Raw genomic sequence first — 21,001 nt, forward strand, 5'->3', positions numbered from 1 at the left:
GTGCCATTCTACAACAAATGGCATCAAGCACAGATTCAGTGCAAGTTCTGTGAGACCAGACGGGATAGACGTAATATTTCAAGATGTACTCAAAGCTTCTAGGAGTTTGAAATTATCCAGATTTGAGCTCATTCCCCCTTGACTTCAAATGTATGTTTTATGTAATTCTGGTACCCTTTTAAAATCAAATCAAGTTCATTCTTTATTGATCACTTCCCAATTTCAAGAATTTCACAAAATACAATTAGTATAATGTACTCATAACCCTTACATGGCTAATACATCAGTTAAGCAGGAACTTTTCGTTGTTCAGTTCAATGTTTAAAATCTCCCAGAATTCTTAACTAAATACGTTGTACTAAACTGGGTAAAAAGAGTATCTATTGGAGATGTGTACATATCAATTTTAAATCTAGTTTACTACTAAACCATAAATAATACCATGTTTGGTTTCTGTGTTAACTCCACTATGTATTGGCCTCCTCATGTTAAGGTGGTCAGGATGGACATTGAAAAAAGAAAAAAAAACACTATCTGACCACAGGTTTGTAGATATAGCTTTGCACAGATCATTGGCTTGCTTGAAGGTTTCAGGGAATATCCAGGTTATTCTTAATAGTACATTGTCCAAAGATCGGCTTTTTGCATTGTTTCTAACCACACCTTAAACATTGTTAATTCTGATTTTGTAAAAAAACAAAAAAAGTAATAAAGGGGACAGTTTCTCTCTAAAATCTAGATGACTTTTGAATATTGATTAAATATCCCTGGAGAGTATTCTTGATACTTTGAAATGATTCTAAAGGAGGAATAAATGAGATTACACTTGTCTAATTAATTATCAAGGGTTACTGTGAACACAGAATAAAACCTCACTTGTTTTGTGGAAAAAATGTAAAAATCTCTTTCCGGAGTACATATACCTGTGTTTGAAAAGAGAAAAACTTGCGATGTGGGTCCAAGTCATTAAAAAAGTGCATTGAAGCAAGAAAAAAAACAAAGGCAATGTAGTATGGAGTTCATCGCTTTGTACTAGTGAAATCTGTCCATTTCAGGAACTGAAGCACCTTGTCATTCAATGCCATCTATGTTTAATTTGCTGCCAGGAAATTTGGCATATTTTAATAGTACAAAGTAACTAGATTTCGCTAGGAACAGGCAAAAACACGGAATTAATTAGGCAAATAAATGATCATTGATTCTGACCTTGATATCTGCAGACCAGACCTTACACTTGGACTCCTGCTGTTTTTCTCATCTTCATATTGTTTCTGAGATCCAGATTATTCATCGCTGTAACTTTCTGAGAAGTGCTTGAAATGCTCTTGAATTAAAAAGTGATCTTGGAAGTTGGTAGACAGTTCAATTCTCGTTAACACAATCGTTGTTTTTTTTGTTTCTTTTGTTTCTGATGGGTAGTTATGGAGAAACGATGTTTAGAGCTACAGAGACCTGAAAGCTGAACATTGTACAAATTGTGGTTAGGAATTTACACAACAATGAAAAAAGTTCATACTTTTTAAACCATTTGGGATGAATAATAAAATAATTTATTCATAAAGTTTTCCGACGTTTCTCTTTTGTTTGAAGCAACTGAAAATTTCATGGTGGTTACTTTAAATTGTACACTTATTATCAGGTAGCTCAGTACGGCAATGTTATGTTAAGTAATTCACAATAAAATGAGTTAAAGTGTGTGCGACCTATAATGCACTGGTGCTGTGATCTTTTTCGTGCGGACTCTCGTGCGCTTTCTCCGCGCGTCATGCGGCAGCTTCTTGTCTTTCTCGTTTTTGTCCAGCAGGGCCGCTTCGCCCGTCGAGCTGCTGGACCGTGCAGGTTAATATTATAAACTATCGAATCCTGACAGAGAAAGAGACAGTGAAAGCCTCGGAACATCCACAGAATCCACAAATAATCCTCAATTTTTATAAAAACCGATGAAGGCTGAGTGTATGTGGTTGCTTGCTTAGTGGAATGGAACCGACGCGGCAAGCCGAGACGCACCGAGGCTGAGTGCTCGAAGTACGCTTTGTGGAATCAGGAAATCCCGAGGTTGTTGGGAGGGTGAAGGCCTGTTCCGTCGCTCCAGGAAAAATATCAAATTAAAACTAATAAGGTAAGCAGCGGATGAGAATAACACAACGGCGATCTTATAATATGTGCAACAAAAGCTCATTTAATAAATCTGTATTGTTAATGCTACCGTTATCTTATCGGTATTAAAATTCATTACATCCTCTACATCCTATATACGCTTCTAAAGTATGAATGATGTGAGAATCCAAATATAATTTATTTTCATTTACAATGAATGTTTCTCTATAATCGATCTGAATTATCGTAAACTCCGTGGAAACTTGTGGAATTTCGCTGAAGCTGTCTACACACTAAAGCCCGGCATCTCGGGTGACGCTCTAAGGTGCCCGTATCTGCGCTCTGCCGAAGGTGCTGTCAATATGCATTTGTAATAAGTGGCTTATGAAATAAAAATAAGATGACCACGGGGTTCATTTGCTTCCGAAGGCAGACGGTCGTACCTGGGTGTGCTGCTTGTATTTTTGCAGTAGCTGGACAGCGGACAGACTTTAAGTTCCGGAGGCTTGGTTGCCTTATCCGGCTACCTCTTCCTAAACATGTGCCAGGCAGGTGCAGGGATCGCGGTGGGATGTCGGACAGCGCGGGGCTACAGCATGTCAGCCCGTACGCCTTCGAGGCTATGCAGAAGGTGGACGTGGCGCGGCTGGCGGCCCTCAGCGACCCGGAGCTGAGGCTTCTGCTGCCGTGCCTGGTGCGGATGGCGCTGTGTGCACCGGCCGACCAGAGCCAATCCTGGGCACAGGACAAAAAACTGATCCTGCGACTGCTGTCAGGGGTGGAGGCCGTCAACTCCATAGTTGCGCTGCTGTCTGTCGATTTCCACGCGCTGGAGCAGGATGCCAGGAAGGAGCAGCAGCTCAGGTAATGTGCTCGTGTGGGTGGTCCCTGTGATGCTGGCTAGGGAACCCCTTGTCATTTGGGTTACCAACTGCCCGCATCTCCCACTCCATGGTGATGAGGATAGTTGTCCTGGAATTATCTAAGGTGCTGTATCACCAAGGTGCTGTATGTCAGATTCAGCAGCAGTTTCTTCCCAAAGGTTGTAAGGACAATACATACCCACCTTCCTATCCATTCCTGAGAAGTACTACCCCCCCACCTTAATCATATTACTTTTAACTATTTATTTAGTTCTTCCACCCCTTTATGCTGGTGTACTTGTTTATATACACATTGCATGTATGTCCTCCTGTGTCCAGCCTCCTGGTTTTGCACTGTCCTGTGTTTTTGCACTTAAGCTATTGTGAAACCTTCCCCCTGTCACTTGCTGACTCTGTCGCATCGTTTATCCTGGAGAACGTTATTTCATGAACTGCATACCTGAATATGGATGATATAACAGCGGAGCTAATTAGACTACAGACAATACCGCCTTCGCTGGCACAGCTGAATGTGTCAATGTCCCTCAAAACTGGCAGGCACAAGGCTGGCGGTTCAAACGGGGAGAGTGTCCTGGTATCACAGCTACAGCATGGCCTGACCCTGGAGTTTGAGCACAGTGACCCCCTCAGGAGGCTCAGGCTGGCACTAAGCGAACTGCTGGCAATAATGAACAAGGTACAGCCCCCTGTGTGCGTGTCTCCCCAGCATGACTGCTGTCATCCATCTTACCCTGTCTTTCCTTGGTAGTGTGTGTTTCATAATAATAATATCAGTAGTAATAGTGGAATTTCATTCATTTGTTGGAGAAATTAGGCATTTTTCATGTTCCCCCTCTTGCTCTCCATGAGAGACAGACACATGAATTTGTATACAGGTGAGTGCAGGTTTTAGACTCTGAGGACAGTTATTTATGGTTAAGGGCCTTACCCAAGGGCCCACTCAGCCAACCATGGGATTCAAAGCTATGAGCTTGCACTCAGCCACAGATCCCAAATCTGTTGAGCTGCTCATTGCCCTGATTGTTGTTATTGTTATTATAACAATAATAATATGTATAACTCAATGGGTTAACATTCTGTTTGAGTGATTGAAATGTCACCAGTTCAAATCCCAGTGTCTTCAGAGTAATTTCACTGTTTGGTTCTTGAGCAAAATATCTACAAAATAAAATGGATTTTTTTTTCTATATGCATATTTTTTAAACAGAAGATAAACCCGGATTGGGTCAGAATGGATAATTTATGTAGATGTTATGTTTTCTTCACATATCATCAGACCACGTTCTGAAGCTCTGTCTCTTCTGGAGCTCTTGATTTTCTCTGTAATGAGACATCACTCCTGAGCGTTCTCTCCTGGGGAACAGAGCCGTGGCAGCCGCTTTCAAGGAAATCTGTTCACTTTCACGCAAACCGGGGGCCTCGCCAGTATTCTACTTGTCTGTCGGATTGTCAATGGCCTTCCCTTGGGGATATTGACTCTGTTTTCATGACGAATAAGCAAACAAGCCCAACGATATACAAAAGAAACGGATGTTCTAATGAGAAGGATTTCAAGAAGAAACTTTATAAATAAAGATTGTTTGTTTTTGCTGTACCTGCCAGTAAGTTGGGAATAACTTTTGTATTTAACCTGTAGGGCAGTGGCGGCTGGTGAAAAAAATTCTTGGTGTGGCTGACGTACCAATAGATTTCCCTTCCTAGTCCAGTGTAAGCATTCAAATGAAGTCAGAAAATAACAATTTCATAATCAGAATTTCATTTCCTTAGTTGGGTGGGTGATATTTATTTCAGGCTTGTCGGGTCCCAGCTCCTTAACGTGCATTTTTTCCACCATCGTCCTTCTTGCAAAAGGGTAATTCAATAATGATCTCACCGAACTTGCTGGAAGCTGCCCCTCAACTTCCGTCGTTGCCGTGATCTCTCTCTGACTCACCTGAGAGCAATCCAAAACTTTCCTGCATTTTCTGTAGCAGGGGAAAAAATTCCAGCGCCCCAAAACCATTTAATTCACTGATGCTGATAGGGGAAATCTTTATTATATTCTCCTAGGAACCATACATGGTGAGAAATGATTGGTGGAAATCTGTCGGTGGAAATTCACTGTTGAATGAGAGTCAGTTGGTGGAATTGTTTAAATAATTCAGATTGTAGGCTATTAAGTAACACTGACATTGATAAAAAAAGAAAATATAATATTTTAATATATTTTTATATTCCCCCCCATATCTGGGAGGGCGGCACCCGAGCGCCCCCTATGGGCCAGCCACCACTGCTGTAGGGTCTTTCTTCTCAGATCTACAGAAATTATTCATGCTGATTGCCATTTTGAATATAAGCCATAACCATAATGTATACTATTGGTGCTAGCATGACCTTATTTGTCACAGTATTTTTTTTTTTTCATTAATTTTTAATAGCTTTTTATGAGCAGTCAGTATGATTTAGACCGAGGCAGCAGCAGAAACCTTCACTCCTGTCTGTCTTGTTTGCAGGTCACCGACTCGAATGGCGAGTTCTTCTTGAAGTCCTCGGAATTGTTCGAAAGCCCCGTATATTTGGAGGAGGTAGCGGATGTGCTGTGCATCTTACAAGCAGGTGAAGTGCTGAAGCCCCTGATGATTCATCTAATGGATTTAATTTGTAAACGATGTGCTGAATGAGGAGCTGGCTGCTGGATGTCCCCGGTGCTTATACTTCCCACCTCCATGCAGAGTTGCCCTCCTTGCTGCCCATCGTGGAGGTCGCGGAGGCTCTGCTGCACGTCCGCAATGGCGACTGGTTCCTCTGTCTACTCGTCGCTAATGTCCCGGACAGCTTCAGTGAGGGTACATCTCTGCTTGGTTCTGCCTCGTTTGCTCCTCCATTTACTCTTTCATTGGTGTCTTTGCAGAAAATACAATACAGAAGTGAAAACCATGTGTTTATGTGAATCTTTGTCTAATTTGGTTCATTTCTATTGGTAGGAAAAACAATACAGGTAGCGAGATCCGATAAAGGAAATTGTAGCTATCAAGCTAGCTGACTTGTATAGCGAGTTTATTCATTATTGACTGTAGAACAAAGAATGTATTTGTTAATGTAAATGGTGTAGTGACTGTTTGTGGCCAACAGGGGGGCCCTGAAGCTCAGGTGTCTCATGCCAGCGTGTGATTTGAGTAGTGGTAAACAGCAGTGCTCCGTGAGGCAGTCCGTCTGTGTCGTATGACGTGTCTGTTGTTGGGCTGGCGGGCGGGGGACAGTGTGTAGGGGGCTCATCAAGAACGGAGAACGGCAGGATGAGGAGAGCACAGGTGGCAGGCGCCGCACGGAGGCACTGCGGCAGCTCTGTCAGATGAACCCCTCGCAGTCCCTCAACGTCCGTGCTATGGTGGTGAGCTGGCACCCTCGCAGCACCAATCACCGCTTCTGAGAGGGACTGCCTCCTCTCTAAAGCCTTAATTTATATGTCCTGACCAGTCATTACAAGGCACTGATCCAAGAGCCTCTTTTATTAATATTCTTTAAGAAAATTATAAATTTTAAAAACAAACCTAATAAAATTAAATATATTCCTTGCGTTATAATTTCATCTGCCTGGAATGGTGCTCATTATTATCCTGCACAACGAAGTTAATTAATCATATAAATTAACCAGGGGCTTTGAACCCATGACATGATGATTAATGAAATTGACTTAATTATGGTCAGTTAAAGAGAACCTTTTGGAAACACACGTTTAAATACATGACGATTTCAACATATCCTAAGCAAAGCCTCGAAAAGAATGATGTGGGTTTTATCCGTATTTAATTTTCTGGTTAGAGGTCTGTTGTTTACCGATTGCGACTTTGCAGCCTGATTGTGTTCTGTGACCCCTCCCCAGGTGGAGGAGTGTCACCTCCCTGGCCTGGGCGTGGCCCTGACGCTGGACTACAAGCCGGACTCGGCGGACGACGCCGTCAGCCCCCTTGTGTCCTTCGTCAGTGGCCTGCTCCTGGGCACCAGTGGCAAAGTGCGCACCTGGTTCGGCATGTTCATCCGCAACGGGCAGCAGGTGGGTGCACTGGTTCCCCCCGGGGTTGCCACGGCAATACAGACAGACATGACGCTCGTTTCTGTGTGTTAATTAGTGTGTGATTTGCACCTGGATCACCAGGCGGGGCTACTTACCACCTGAATAATCGCTCTGATTAAGAGGCATGGCGGCCCCCTCTGTGGCTGACCGGCAGCTGCCTGTCCGGTGGGAACTCCCTGATGAGTGGTGCTGTGACTTCACCCCCTAGAGGAAGCGGGAGAGCAGCTCGGTGCTCTGGCAGATGCGCAGACAGCTGCTGCTGGAGCTGGTGGCCATTCTGCCGCGCTCCCGCAGCGCACGCCTGCCTGACGATGGCGACTCTGAAGGTGGTGGCAGCTCGTCGGGGTACTCCGGACTGCGGGAGGAGCATGTGGTGAAGGCCAGCGCCCTGCTGCGGCTGTACTGCGCCCTCATGGGCATCGCGGGCCTCAGGTAAGGCACCGTTATTGACTCTGTCCAACGTTTACGTTTTAGGCCGCTCTGACTCTCCTGACTGGTCTCGAGTGGGAGTGGCATGAAATTGATAATGAGGGTGTACTGGGACGTCCAGCAGGGGGCGATGGTATGTCGTTGGAATGAGTATGTGGCTAAAATGCTACATTAACCCTGAAACCGATATAGGTCACAGCTAAAGAGCATTAGAGCATTCCTCATAGTGCAGGGAGCCTTGAGTAATCATGAAATGCCATTAATCTATTGACAGTAATAATTCAGATTTTACTTAAAGTAAATTCTTATTATTGCAGAATGCTGCTACAGTAAGTGCTTAACCAAAGGCTAGATTATGGGCAGTCTTTAATGCTGTAATATTATTCTGTAACATGGTCTCTTTGCTGAGTAACATGGTCTGTCACAGTTTTGGTCGGTCAGTGGAGATGCTTTAGTGCGAGTCTTGAGTTGGCTTTTCGCAGTAATGCAGTGAGAGTGTGTCTGTTAGCTCTCTCGTTTATAGCAGTATCGCTCAACCTGTGGGTCGCAACCGAAAAGGGGGTCAAGAGGTGATTTTCAGTGAGTCCCAGAGTGCGTTGCGTAAAAAATAATAGTCTGGGTTCTGAGGCTAAACCAGTTGGGAAGCCCTGACTTATAGAGTCTGTCTGTGGACGCGTGTCCCTGTGTGTCTCCACCACTCCGCAGGCCCACTGACGAGGAGGCCGAGCAGCTGCTGCAGCTGATGACGAGCCGGCCCCCCGCAACCCCGGCTGGTGTGCGCTTCGTCTCACTCTCCTTCTGCATGCTGCTGGCCTTCCCCACCCTCGTCAGGTATGCGGGCACCCAGGCCGCTCCGGGAATGAGCTTTCTGCTCCCTAAAAGTGCTTGGCCCTCTGATCGCCCTGTAAAACGCCCCCCTCCGTGTCAGTCAGTGACACTGTGGATGTCCTTGTCGCTTTGCGGTGACCTGACATCTCATAAACATTCTTCACTAGAAGGGCGATTAAGGAACATTAAGTGCCTTGGAATCTTGTTTCTGGAGCACCAGACCACTTGCGTCATAGTCATGTGACCGGCGGCATTCGTTGTCGCCCCCTGCAGCACGCCTGAGCAGGAGCAGCTGATGGTGATGTGGCTCAGCTGGATGATTAAGGAGGAGGAGTACTTTGAGAGGTGAGTCTCCATCTGTGTCGGTTGTGTGTGTGTGTGGTGGGGGTGGGCAGGGTTAGTAAATCGCTGCTGCCCTGTCTGCTTTGAGGATGCATTACCTCATGTAAATCCCTTCTCTCCCTCCCTCTCTCTGCCTGCCGCCCCCTGGCTTCCACCGTCTCAGTGCTGCAGGTGTGTCCGCTTCCTTCGGAGAGATGCTGCTGCTGGTTGCCATGTATTTCCATAGCAACCAGCTCAGCGCCATCATCGAACTGGTCTGTTCCACTTTGGGGATGAAGGTAACATGAAGATCAAACCCAAGCTCGTGGGGGGGGGGGGGGGCTGGCTCTCCAGCCGCTGTCCTGCTCAGCCGTCGCTGTACAGCCATTTGTTATAGTAATTAAGTTCAAAGCCCTTCAGAATTAAACTGTTCTTTTTTAACTAATTGTTTCATGGTCTCCTGTTTTTCCCATGGGTAATGGCAGGAAGTGATGTATTGTAAAACCCTCATTCTCTGGCTGTCCCGCAACACTGTGATTAATCGCTTGCTGGTCCCCCCTCCCCCCAGATTGTCATAAAACCAAGTTCCCTGAGCAAGATGAAGACCATTTTCACGCAGGAGATCTTCACGGAGCAGGTATGCATCAGCAGTGGAGCATCAGCATTTTTGAGGGAAGCCATTTTTTTGAGTGTGTCACCCCAGCTAGGCTGAAGTGGCCTTAGAAAATAGTGAGAGTTAGTTTGGCCGGGAGGGGGGTGGATCTGGGCCCTGGATACCACGGTAACCATAGTACCGATTTCTGTAAGCCAGTCAAACTCCTGGTTTAAAACCTTGAGCTCCACAGAAAAGCCCTTGGGTCCATGACTTTTTACCTTGATGCAGGCCCTCCCTCTGCTTTTAGAGTCCTTAATTAATTGCTATGAAGGGCTTGTTTGCGGCCTGACCCCACTGCGGAGGTCCGACTCCCCATGCGGTCCCCTGATCCCTCTTTTGGCAGGGTCTCTCCTCTCCTGATGGAGATGGTTACAGATGGTAGACGGCAGCTTTTCCGAAGCGTGTTACTTCCTCTACCCACAGTGTGATGCTTGAATGTGCCTGTCAGCTTGCCCATTGGTCTTCAGTTGTGCCTTCAATGTGTTGCCTCCTCCCAAAGTCACTTCTGTCCTTCTTTCTTGCACTCTCTCTCCTCCCCTCCTGCCTTTCTGAAGCGATTCATGTTGGCGTCTCAGGAGCTGAATTTTATCTCAAACAAGAACAGCGGGGGTGGGGGAAGTGTGACGCGTGTGCGGGCGGTGTCTAGCATGCTCAGCTAAAGGAGAAACACTTTCCCTGTGTTCGTTTTTGAAAAACTCAGAATAGCCCCATGTGTGGGGCAGTAGCCCAGTAGGCAGCCAGCCTAGCAAGACCGAAATGTGTGCATGGTCGCGACGACTGGCTGCCCCATAACAGTAATTGTGGTTCGGCGATGCAGGTGGTCACAGCCCATGCCGTGAGAGTCGCTGTCACCAACAACCTGAGCGCCAACATCACCGGCTTCCTCCCTATTCACTGCATCTACCAACTGCTCAAGAGCAGGGCCTTCACCAAACACAAGGTCTCCATCAAGGTAGGCTGCCCGATGTCCACATTTGGGTGAGGAGAGCTTGAGGGTGCTGCAGTGGGCTTTGGGCCATTTGGGCCATTTGAGCCATGACCTGTCTTCACCCGCAGGACTGGATATTTAGACAGCTGTGCGAGACGTCCACACCGCTCCACACGCAGCTTCTGCCCCTAATCGACGTGTATATCAACTCCATCCTCACACCGGCCTCCAAGGCCAATCCCGAGGCCACCAACCAGCCAATCACAGAGCAGGAGATCCTGAGCGTCTTCCAGGGCCTGACCGGGGTTTGTGCCCCTGCACCTCCCCCATAGCTGCTGTGCCTGCCTTACCCTCACTAAGGGTGTTAATGTCATCTGACATACAAAAGCACTACTAAAGCCATCCTCTTTCCTTGTGTACTTGTTTTTGAGTCATGCATGTAGTAACTGCTGCCTGGGAAATTTATATTTTCCTTTAAATTATGTCCTCCTTTAATTCAGTGAAGTGCTTAGCCTGATATTTAGCAGATTGATTTATCCATAGCGCTTTCAGCATTGCTAGTGTTTGGCACGGCCGCTTAAGGCCATGAACACTCTAAGACTGGGTTCCCCAATTCTGGTCCTAGAGGGCCAGTCTGCATCACAGTTTATCGTTACCCTATTCAATTCTGGCTCTTGATTCCAAATCCAGGTCTTGTATTTAGTTCTCCCAGGTAGTCAGTTTAATAATTACCTATTTTGATTGGCCAGAGGTTTCATACCTGGCTCACAGGTAAAGAAAATCATTAAAGAGGGTTTGAAAATCAGCAGTCCTCGGCCATTATGGACCGTGATTTGAATAGCCCTGGTTTACAGATTTCCCTGCTCAATTGCACCTTATTCAGCTTACCTGGTAATTGCCAGGTTTATTAGGTGTGTTTGACCAAGGAAATCTGCAAAATGATGGCCCTCCAGAACCGGAATTAGGGAACCCTGCTGAGTTTGAAGGTGTGAGTGTTGTGAAGCATTTAGGGATCCTTAGAGCTGGCAGATATCATTATCCTTTAAACATCCAACTTTCCCACTGCCTGACAGGGGGACAGCGGCCGCACCCGTTCCCGCTACAGCATCACCACTCAGCTGCTGATCCTCTACTACATCCTGTCCTACGAGGAGTCCCTGCTGGCCAGCACAAAGGCCCTGGGTGTGTAACCCTCCTCTCTTCTTCCCCCCTTCGAGCTGATGCTTACAGTCGATTCCAGTCAGAGATGGTATCTGGCCTGTGCAGAAAGACCACCTTTGTCATTTGTTGTTAACCTTAATGGACGTCTTTAGCTCCTGGCCCATACAACCTGCTCCGTTTTCATGGCCCAGTGGTGCCTGCTTTGTCACTCGTTTCCAGGCCTTTGGGTGAGATTTTGGTGTCGGCCACTCGTCACCTGGCCGAGGGCCAGCGTTCGAGGACCACCTGAGGGTCAATGAGTCCAACCATTAAAAAACCACACTTGTTTGATGAATAACACGCTGGCGGTTTCTCACACTAATGGTTCTCGTCCGTGTCATACCACAGAAACCACCATCTGTCATCAGGTAGATGCTGGAAGGACTGGTCTCTCTGAATAAAGCGTTACAGCTGGGCAAGGGAGTAGCGGAATGGGGAGAGTCGAGCTCTTGATCGAGACCTGGTTGTCTTCATTCTAAGGCCTTCCTCTCCCTCCAGCCCTGATGCAGAAGAAACCCAAATCGTACTCTGCCACTCTCATGGACCAGATCCCCATCAAGTACCTGATCCGGCAGGCCCAGGGGCTGCAGCAGGAGCTGGCCGGTGAGTCCCATCCCATAGCTTCTCCTGTCTTGAAGGGTGCTGCTTGGTTCAAATCCTCTTCCCGATGGAGTGTAACCATTAGTGGTGATTTTGCCCTGCATCCTGTCATGCACTCATTCTGCTCTAATACCCAAATTGTCCTGATTTTTACCATAATGTTTCAGTGGCCAAGCATCATTTATAATACTCCCATTTCTCTGCTAATTGCACTCCGTGATCAGGTGGCTGAAGTACTCTTACCCGTCTTAAGTCCAGTGCGTGTATCCGTGGGTCCTCCCTGTGGCACTGCACCGTCTTCTCTGTTATCATTGAAGTTTTACCCAGTGTTGGTTAAAGGGGCACAGCATATTCTGGAAGCCATTCCTAGTGTTCGAGGACCATCGGTGGATCAAAGAGTCCAGCCTATAAAGGCCCCGCTTGTTTGATGAATAATGCACTGGTTTCTCACAATAATGGTTATCGTTTGCATTGTACTAGAAATTGCCCCTACCCTCTCAGGACAATGGAGCTTGTTGTTTTATTACGCCGCCTCTCAGTCTGAAAGGCTTGACTGGTGTACACTGTACAGATGGATGGGCCTGTTGTTCCTGTCCTGCTGCAAAGTATTGTGGGACATCAGATTAAAGGGCCCACCCCATGTCATTGTTCTCCATGCCTCATCACTGCCCCTGCATCACAACTCCTCTCCAGGGCTGCACTCTGCTCTGCTGCGCCTCCTGGCGACAAACTACCCCCACCTGTGCATGGTGGAGGACTGGATTTGCGAGGAGGAGATCACAGGCACGCTGCCCCTACTGCGCAGGATGCTCCTCACCAGCCCCACCTGCAAGTACTCCCAGCAGCACCTGCAAGAGGGTGAGTGTAGCCATGTGGCGCCTAGCCGCTATCGAAGGCATGCCTGGCCTCCTCTGGGTTCTTTTTTCATGCTTGCAAAGAGTCATTGATTAATGTGACAGCCGTTTGAGTGTGACTTCATTTATCGCTGCAAGACAGGGTTTCGTTTAACAGAATAACCTTGAGGCAGAAGCTCCCCCTAGGGGCTGCTTCCTAGAAGTGCATCGACTTGTTGCCATTGTGGTTGGTGATGCTCTGTTGTGACCCATGCGGCGCAGAAGCTGAGATGAGTTTTGTCAAATGCTGAATTCAGCCAAATAACACGCGTGCTCATAGCTACACCAGCAGCTGGAGGACTGTGTGGACTCGGATACTATGTGTACATGTTTACTTGTTGCAAAGAAGATTATCATTAAATCCTGCTTCCAGGCCTCAGAATTATGTGTTGCCCCACCTTAAGCTCTACCGGCTATTGCTCACCACCGTGACACTTCCTCCCCCAGCCTTTCAAGGGCCCTCCTCCAGCAGCCCTAGGCTGATGCAGATTCTCCAACACTTGACGCTGCTGTCGGCCAGCGACCTAATCCCATACGCGGAGGAGCTGACTGCCAACATGAGTCTACTGCTGGGTGATGGCGTTCCCCGCAGGATCCTGCAGACCGTCAACCACCTCTGGATGGTGCTCAACACTGTCATGCCCAGGAGGTCTGTGCCCTCTGGTCTTCAGTGAGACCAAAGCTACCTGCTTCCAGTAACTGTCCAGAAGTCGTCGGCACCATATGGGGGGGTTCTGGAACATTCTCTGGGAATGTGGACATGCTACTTCTGGTGCTGTGGGTGCAGATCATCCTTTCAAACAGTTCGGTGCAGACAGTTATTGATCGGGCTGGACTGTGAATGTTGGGGGAGGGTTAGAGGGTGGAATCAATAGGCCGGATCTTAACAAGCCTGCACAGGTAGCTGCTGTCGGGTGGAGGTAAAACACTTCGATATTGAGTGTGGTTGGGACCTTTTGACAGATGAGAGCATAATAAGGCTGCAGATGTTGCCAAAATGTCATTATTGTCAAGTCGTCATCGACTCGGCACTGAACAGGAGGGCCCTTTCTAAGACTCTGATTGGCTGGACGTCAGCTCCATTTCCCATGCGTGTTCAGAATGTCACTTAACGGGCATCCGCCGGTCCCTGCAGGCTCTGGGTCATGACCGTGAATGCACTGCAGCCTTGCGCCAAGCTCCCACGCCTGCAGAGGTACACTCAGAATGACCTGATGATCGATCCACTCATCGTGCTTCGCTGTGACAGGGGAGTCTACAGGTGAGGGGACGAGTGTCCATGCGGCTTAGATGTTTGGGGCTCCTGCAGGTTGGTGACCGTGTGTTACTTGCTTGAGGCTATCACTGACGAAGCACTGACCACGTCATAGTTGCGTGCCGGCTTCTCCGCCAGCTCTCACCTGCACCTACTGTCCCCTCCCAGGTGCCCTCCACTGATGGACATCACTCTGCACATGCTCAATGGCTACCTTCTGGCCTCCAAGGCCTACTTGAACGCCCATCTGAAGGAGACGGCCGATCTGGACCGGCAGACCCAGACCATCTCGAACCCAGGGCTGGCCGGTCCTCCAGATGCACCTGAGGTCACCCGGGAGGAGCTGAAGAACGCCCTACTAGCAGCACAGGTGCCCTGCCCCCTCCACCCTGACGATTTCTTGTTTTGCACGTGTACTTCCATAACTTGGTTTGTGTTCCGTATTATATTTTCTGTTTCAAGTGACAAAGTGATGTTTTATCAGCCCTGAAGTCTGATCTGTGTACAGCCAAAAGGTTCTCTACAGACAGCCTTCATATAAATTGTTCCTGCCCAACTGCCGTCTAAATAATTAATTGGCTGGCAGGGGGGGAGGCCCTCGCGGGTGTGGTTTAAATCCGCTTGTCGGAGGAAGGAGCCATGTGGGCTTGACCTGGATCCCTCACCAGCATGTCAGTTTCTTTCCTATCTGCTGTGGGGGGGCTGTAAATCCCCCTCATTGAGGCCAGGCCGGTTACTAGGGGTGGAGCCTCCCTCTCACCCTACTCCATATGTTCTGCCTCTGTCCCAGGACAGCGCAGCTGTGCAGATCCTGCTGGAGGTGTGTCTGCCCACCTGCGAGGAGCAAGCGCAGGCAGGTGGGGACGACAGCCTACTGTGGGGCTTCCGGCACAACTCTACGCAGGTGAAGAGCGAGGAGGGCGATGACGACGTGGAGCTGAGGGCGCCCCCCACTGTGGGGGAGGAGTCAGAACGGGGCCTGCTGAGCGATCTGCGTGAGGTGCAGTGCCTCATCTGTTCTCTGCTGCATCAGATGTTCATTGCTGACCCCAACATCGCCAAGTTGGTGCACTTTCAGGTAACAGCCTCTAGGGGAAGTGGTGGAAAGTATAGTTATTAACTGGCAGAATACACACAGTAAATCAGTACGAGGTTTTAAATGACCATTTTGAAGCAGTTAACGTTGTGGGTTAGGGACTTGCTGAATTATATAGTGGGAAGGGAACTGAATCTCCATAGCATTAACTAATGGATAATGTACTCAAGCGTGCCTGTCCCTCCCCTTCCTAGGGATACCCCCAGGCGTTGCTCCCTTTGACAGTGGCAGGGGTTCCCTCCATGCATATCTGCTTGGACTTCATCCCCGAGCTGCTGGCCCAGCCACAGCTGGAGAAACAGGTACGTAAACATGTGTTCATGCTCTCATGCTCACCTGTACGGTTGCACTCCGCTCATGTGAGTACAGCCTGTTGGCTGATGGGTGATGTTCTTCCACAGATATTTGCCATCCAGCTCCTGTCCCACCTATGCACCCAATATGCCCTACCCAAGTCTCTCAGCGTGGCGCGCCTGGCCATCAGTGTCATGGGCACGCTGCTCACAGGTGATGCCTCTTTTTCTCTGAAGTTGGTGATGTGCTGCCCTCTTGTGGTCTGTTTGTGTCATTGCATTCCTGCTTCCATTTTCACTTCCATTGCCAGTAGTACAGAGGAAGGACTACAGTTCAGAGTTGTGGTTAGTTCATGCAAATTATTTAAATATTATTGTTTATTGTTTACAGACTTTTAAGTGTGCTGGCAACTAACTTTGACCTGGAGGTTATGTGGGGACTGTTCAGTATCCACAGGCTTTTGTTGGTTTAGTACATGTGCCGGTCTCTCCCCCAGTTCTGACCCAGGCAAAGAGGTACTCGTTCTTCATGCCAACCCTGCCCTGCCTAGTGGCCTTCTGCAAAGCCTTCCCCCCGCTGTATGATGATGTCGCTGCCCTTCTGGTCCAGGTGGGGCAGGTTTGTGCCTCCGAGGTGGCCACCCGGGCCCGGGACGTGGACCCGCTCATCACCAGTAAGTGAGAGCATAGCCTATATGGGACATTTCCCAGAGCCCCCTGTACTTCCTCTCCAGTCCAGTCTCACCTGCCTCACCCACAGGGTGAATGTGCAAGGCCTCCTCTCTCTGATAGCTTTTCTGTGATGAGAGGTGAGAGCTATTATGTCATAAGGAATATTATTGGGGGTTAAAAAAAATTCTGGAAGGTCAGTGTTTGGAATGAGGATCAGTGTAGAAATGGGAGGATTCTTTTTACTTAATGCTGTGACTTTACGGCTCTCAAGGTGAAAACATTCCCCAGTTTCCTCTCTGATTTTCTGTGTATTCTGACACTTAGCAACAACATTATGTGCTATAAAGAGTAGATTCTCAATTATGAAAAGTTGAGCAGAAGTTCCAGCGCTTCCACTAGCATTGAGACATTGACAGTGAGTGTACTAGTCAGCCGGGGAAAGCACACTTGGCTTTTATTCGGCATATATGAACGTGCCGTCTGTATAGTGCCTGGAGCACCTGCCTGTGCATCCATGTGGTTAAATATCGGCCAAGTCTGGGATGAGAGTCCACCGCTTCTGTTTGTCCGGACGGGGGTATAACACCTAATGCAAGAACTAGGGTGAGAGGAAGGTTATGGGATATTTAAGGATAAATCGCAATTAAATGAGAGGAAGATTACTATATTGCCAATTCTAGTAAACAGTCTCTGCAGTGTAAAATGACCACTGTTCTCATGAAACTGGGAGTTTTATGTAAATCTGTAAGAAAGTTGGTAGTTACATCTGTCTGTCAATGACGAGCTACAATTTCACAGAGATTACTGTTGTGCCTGTGCAGGTGGTGAATGGCTGTAATGTTCATTTAAAATACCATTAAGAGATGCAGTGCAGTTAAAAATTTGGTAAATTTCTGAACCCTCTGTAGAATATGCAAATTCTTTATTAGATTCTCACAAACCAGCCTGGGTTCATGCTAATGGAAGGAGATTGCAGAGATTGGGAAGTCCGGAAGGCCGGACGGGTGTATATATACTGTAAACACGTAATGTAAATCAGACAGAGTATCTAAACCTGCACATTTGATGTACAATAGCACTGCTTAGCTGTGGATGGAAACATGCTTGGCAGGGTGTTGCTGCTATGTTGCTAGGATTTTGCCATGGTGACTTGGCCCGCCCCAGCATGTGAGCCCTGCCTCCCCCTCTCCCAGGGCTCCAGTACCTGAAAGAGCAGCCGACGGCAGTGGTGGCAGCCTGCAAGCCGAGGGGCCCAGAGGAACCACAGTGCAACGACCCAGCCGTGCAGCTCTGCTATCGCATCGAGGCCACCTTCGTGGACATCATCAGCTCCACCCTGCATGGGGAGTGAGCTTCCCCCCTGTGTCTGGAGGTGGCCAGTGGGCCTGGACACCATCACTGGGGCTGTGGGTATAGTTCCACAGAAAGGAACTTTCTGCCAGGAAGACTGCTCTCTCTCCTCACATCGTGTCTTGCCTTTTTGTTTGACAGCCTCAATGGGTTTGCTACTGGTCACTTGAGAGCCATGATATTTCAGCAGGTATCTGCAGAAACGTCTTTTAACATGGCCCTGTATTTGTGAGAGTCTGCTAACGGGATGTACTACCGTGAAGCGCGTATACCTCGGGGGCTAACACAGCTCTTTAAAAATGAACTGCCATGCATTTGTAGACCACACATCATTTTCTGTTTTCCCCCACTGCCTTCTGTAAATATTTGATATTATGGGTGTTTTATAATTCAAGAATCTCTTGCCATATTTTTAAGTGCTGAGACGCCGGAGGCTCCAACCCTGGGTGCTGAAGATGGGATCAGCCTGTTTGGCCGACCTCCCCGCAAACACATGTTTTTATATATTCAGTTAGCGTCAACATTTTTGTGAGTAAAAATTATTTTGAGTGATGGGCAGTGTCCTGTGTCCATTGTGTTGCCGTTAAAAATCACCTTTCGCTTGGACGTCTGTGCTGTTGTACCCAAACTCTCGGTGCAGCCTCATCCTAGCGGCAGTGTGACGCAGGCGCTCTGTAGTGCCAAGATTCGCCAAGCTCCCTGTTCGGTTGTGGTATCTCCGGCCCAGCATTCGGTTTTCAGGATTGCTGCTCTTTGAAGACCCACAGTTCATGCCCACGACGCCCAGGCCATAGAGAGCATCGTTTTGCTCTCACGTTTCTCCCGAGGGCCAAACACAGGCTTCCTGCCTGATCTTTACCCTCTGACTAACCCTGGGGATTATATACTGAATGGCTTTTATGTTTTGCTTAATACGTATTTGTGTAGCACTAATATGTATTTATTTTTTCCATGTAAAAAAAAAACACCACTAGAATAGCAGTTTTGTTTCTGTTGTAATAATCTTTCAAAGGTCCCACATGAGCTCGGCTTCTGAGCTCGGCTTGCAAATTTAGAAGTCTGACCCCATTAGACAGGAATCTTGCCTTTTTAAAAGGGCTTCTTGATGGCTCACAATGTAAATACCGAACTTATCTTAGTGGGCAACACGGCCTAAAAGCTCTGAGTTTTCAGACTAATTCCCCCGCTTGTGTTTATTCCAGGCAGTTTGTTGTAGAAAACTGTAATAAATAAAACGAGAAAAATATGACTTTTTGACGTGCAGCAGTACACACAGGCAAGTGTCTTCTGGGCCTTGGAAAGTTGCTTTAAGTGATCTCTGCTGAGTCGGGAGAATCTAACTGTAATATAATTGTGAGCTTGATTATTGGTTTAATTTATATGGCTTGTGTTACCTTTTGCCTTATTGATTAGTCATTAATCTTTGCTTAAATGAATCCGGTTGGTTTCCATTGGTGCTGAGGCTGGATTGGACCCAAGTCATCAGGGGCATGGGGTGAGACTCTTCAGAAGCACCTGGTTGATGGTAATGAGCCCCAGGGGTGTTTGTGTACAGCTTCTGCATAATCAAGCTTTGTCATTTTATCCATGATCCCTTGGTGAGTTTTTCAAGCAAGGTGGATGGTCCCACTGCAGATTCAAGGAGACCTGGAAAAACAGACAGTCATTGAGCATGAGCTCCCCTTGCTGGTGGTCAGGCTGTAGCTGATGTAGCGACAGCAGACTGCGGGTTGCGGCCTGCTCAGATTAGCAGCTCGCTCCCTCTCCCTACCCCCGAAAACCTCAGTGCAGCCGGTGTCACACAGAGTCTGAGATTTCATTCCCCAATGCCTGTGTGATGGCACCCCCTAGTGGTTGGATATGCATAGGCACCTTCACTGCATTTATTCTATTTGCATTTAAAAACCTTAGTATTTAAGCAAGTGGAAGTATCTATTTGGCTTTGAGAAAGCAGTTCAGCCAGTCCTTGAAGCAATTGCAGTTGAGGGCCTTACTTAGGGGTCCAATGGTGGATTCACCTTGCCCCCCCTGGGATTTGAACTGGTGACCATTCACAGGTACAGCATCCTAACCTACTGAGCCTCTCTATATTTCACTTAATGCACAGTAATATCCAGTGGTCTGTTTCTGTACATCTTTGGCACTTCTCTGAAGCTCGTGTCAGGCCAGGACATACCCTCTGTAGCTGGCCTCTCCACACCAGGGATGTATCCCATATCTGGTGTGCAGACCCACACCTGCTACCTGGAGCCCCTTTTCATGGCTACTCTTGGCTACTATTGGAGGTGCTGTGACCTACAGCAAGGTTATAATGTCAGCCTGTAAATCACTGGAAGTGGGCCCTTTTGCCGAGAAAAACCTGATTGCAATCGAACGTACAATCACCACTTTCTGCCTTATTTAAAAAAAATAAATAAAATGAGCATGATGACAAGAGCTCCTTGATTAAAAATTACCAAGGAAATGCCTTGAATCGGCTGAATGAATGATGCTGATTGAAGCTCGGAGTGCACTGCAGAGCAGCTTAAATGTCTGCTGTTTGTCTTCTTGAAGACCACTTTCGTTTACACCCTAATAACCACCCCTCAGCCGTAGCTGTGGTCCTTTTGAGTCTGTTTTACTTGAGGCCACAAGGGGGCACTGTGGTAACGTGGAAGAATTCACGCATTTACAACTCGCTGGAGTGCCTCGAATGCCGGTGGTTTCTGGGCCATTGCTTATCCGGTTGTTTGAGTGTTTGTAGATGTTGTAGATGCTAATATCACCTGAACATTTTTATTTAATTAGCTTGACCTGCAGGCTTTAGATCACAGGCTGGAGAACATTTAGTGAGGTGTCCTCATTTATCTGAGTAGCTCATCTGCCTAACTGGAGACCTGGTGCCCTCGAGAGAATTGTCACTCTATGTAACACCCCCTAGGCCGTGGGTCTGAAATGATCTGCACTGTTGCCCCAGGTCATCTGGTAGTTTCTACCTTGAGTGAGGCGGTAAGATCAGTGGTACCCGTCCCCCACTCACGTATGGGGTATATGTTAAACGAGTTACCCCCCTGTTCCCCTGCTACAAGCAACAGACCTTCAACTTCAAAACAAGTAAGGAACTAAACATCCACCAGAAGACTGTTAACCCACTCACACCCCGGGCAAAGACTCAAAATCTTGTACTTAACCTCTGGGGGGACACTGTGGTCCCCTCCCCCACCCGGAGCATTTAGTTGGGTTGACATGAACCCGGTGTGTTAGCAATTCATACCAGTCTAAGGCGCCACTAAGAACTCCCCTTCTCCCCCCCCCATGAATGCAGATTTAAGCTGAACAAATCCCGGCTGTGTTGCGCAGATAGGCCGTGCCGCTCCATAGCCCACTGATGTTGCACAGGGCGCCTCAGGCAAACAGGAAGAGATCACATAACTGCTTTGCCTCCCTGAAGGCTGAGGCGCACATCT

The 21,001-nt window shown here is 47.8% G+C and overlaps 1 protein-coding gene and 1 long non-coding RNA gene across 2 annotated transcripts; one reads left to right on the forward strand and one right to left on the reverse strand.

The window, feature by feature from the left end:
• Nucleotides 1–176: 176 nt before the first annotated feature.
• Nucleotides 177–2,679, reverse strand: LOC125744589 (uncharacterized). The gene is made up of 2 exons (XR_007398452.1): nucleotides 2,541–2,679; nucleotides 177–1,459 (listed from the first exon to the last, which is right to left on the reverse strand). It is a non-coding gene; the product is annotated as an uncharacterized LOC125744589 (long non-coding RNA).
• On the forward strand, nucleotides 2,669–18,107 carry ints2 (integrator complex subunit 2). Its single transcript, XM_049016559.1, has 24 exons — nucleotides 2,669–2,961; nucleotides 3,519–3,657; nucleotides 5,474–5,576; nucleotides 5,693–5,806; nucleotides 6,221–6,351; nucleotides 6,844–7,014; nucleotides 7,244–7,467; nucleotides 8,170–8,295; nucleotides 8,566–8,637; nucleotides 8,798–8,912; nucleotides 9,182–9,250; nucleotides 10,086–10,220; nucleotides 10,325–10,501; nucleotides 11,270–11,378; nucleotides 11,895–11,999; nucleotides 12,690–12,854; nucleotides 13,337–13,538; nucleotides 14,025–14,150; nucleotides 14,313–14,514; nucleotides 14,935–15,222; nucleotides 15,435–15,542; nucleotides 15,642–15,747; nucleotides 16,031–16,207; nucleotides 17,399–18,107. The coding sequence occupies exons 1-24, from the start codon at nucleotides 2,669–2,671 to the stop codon at nucleotides 17,554–17,556; spliced, it is 3,615 nt and encodes a 1,204-aa protein (XP_048872516.1). The 3' UTR covers nucleotides 17,557–18,107.
• The last annotated feature ends 2,894 nt before the right edge of the window (nucleotides 18,108–21,001 follow it).

This window comes from Brienomyrus brachyistius, chromosome 6 (assembly GCF_023856365.1).
Source record: "Brienomyrus brachyistius isolate T26 chromosome 6, BBRACH_0.4, whole genome shotgun sequence".
Taxonomy (NCBI): domain Eukaryota; kingdom Metazoa; phylum Chordata; class Actinopteri; order Osteoglossiformes; family Mormyridae; genus Brienomyrus; species Brienomyrus brachyistius.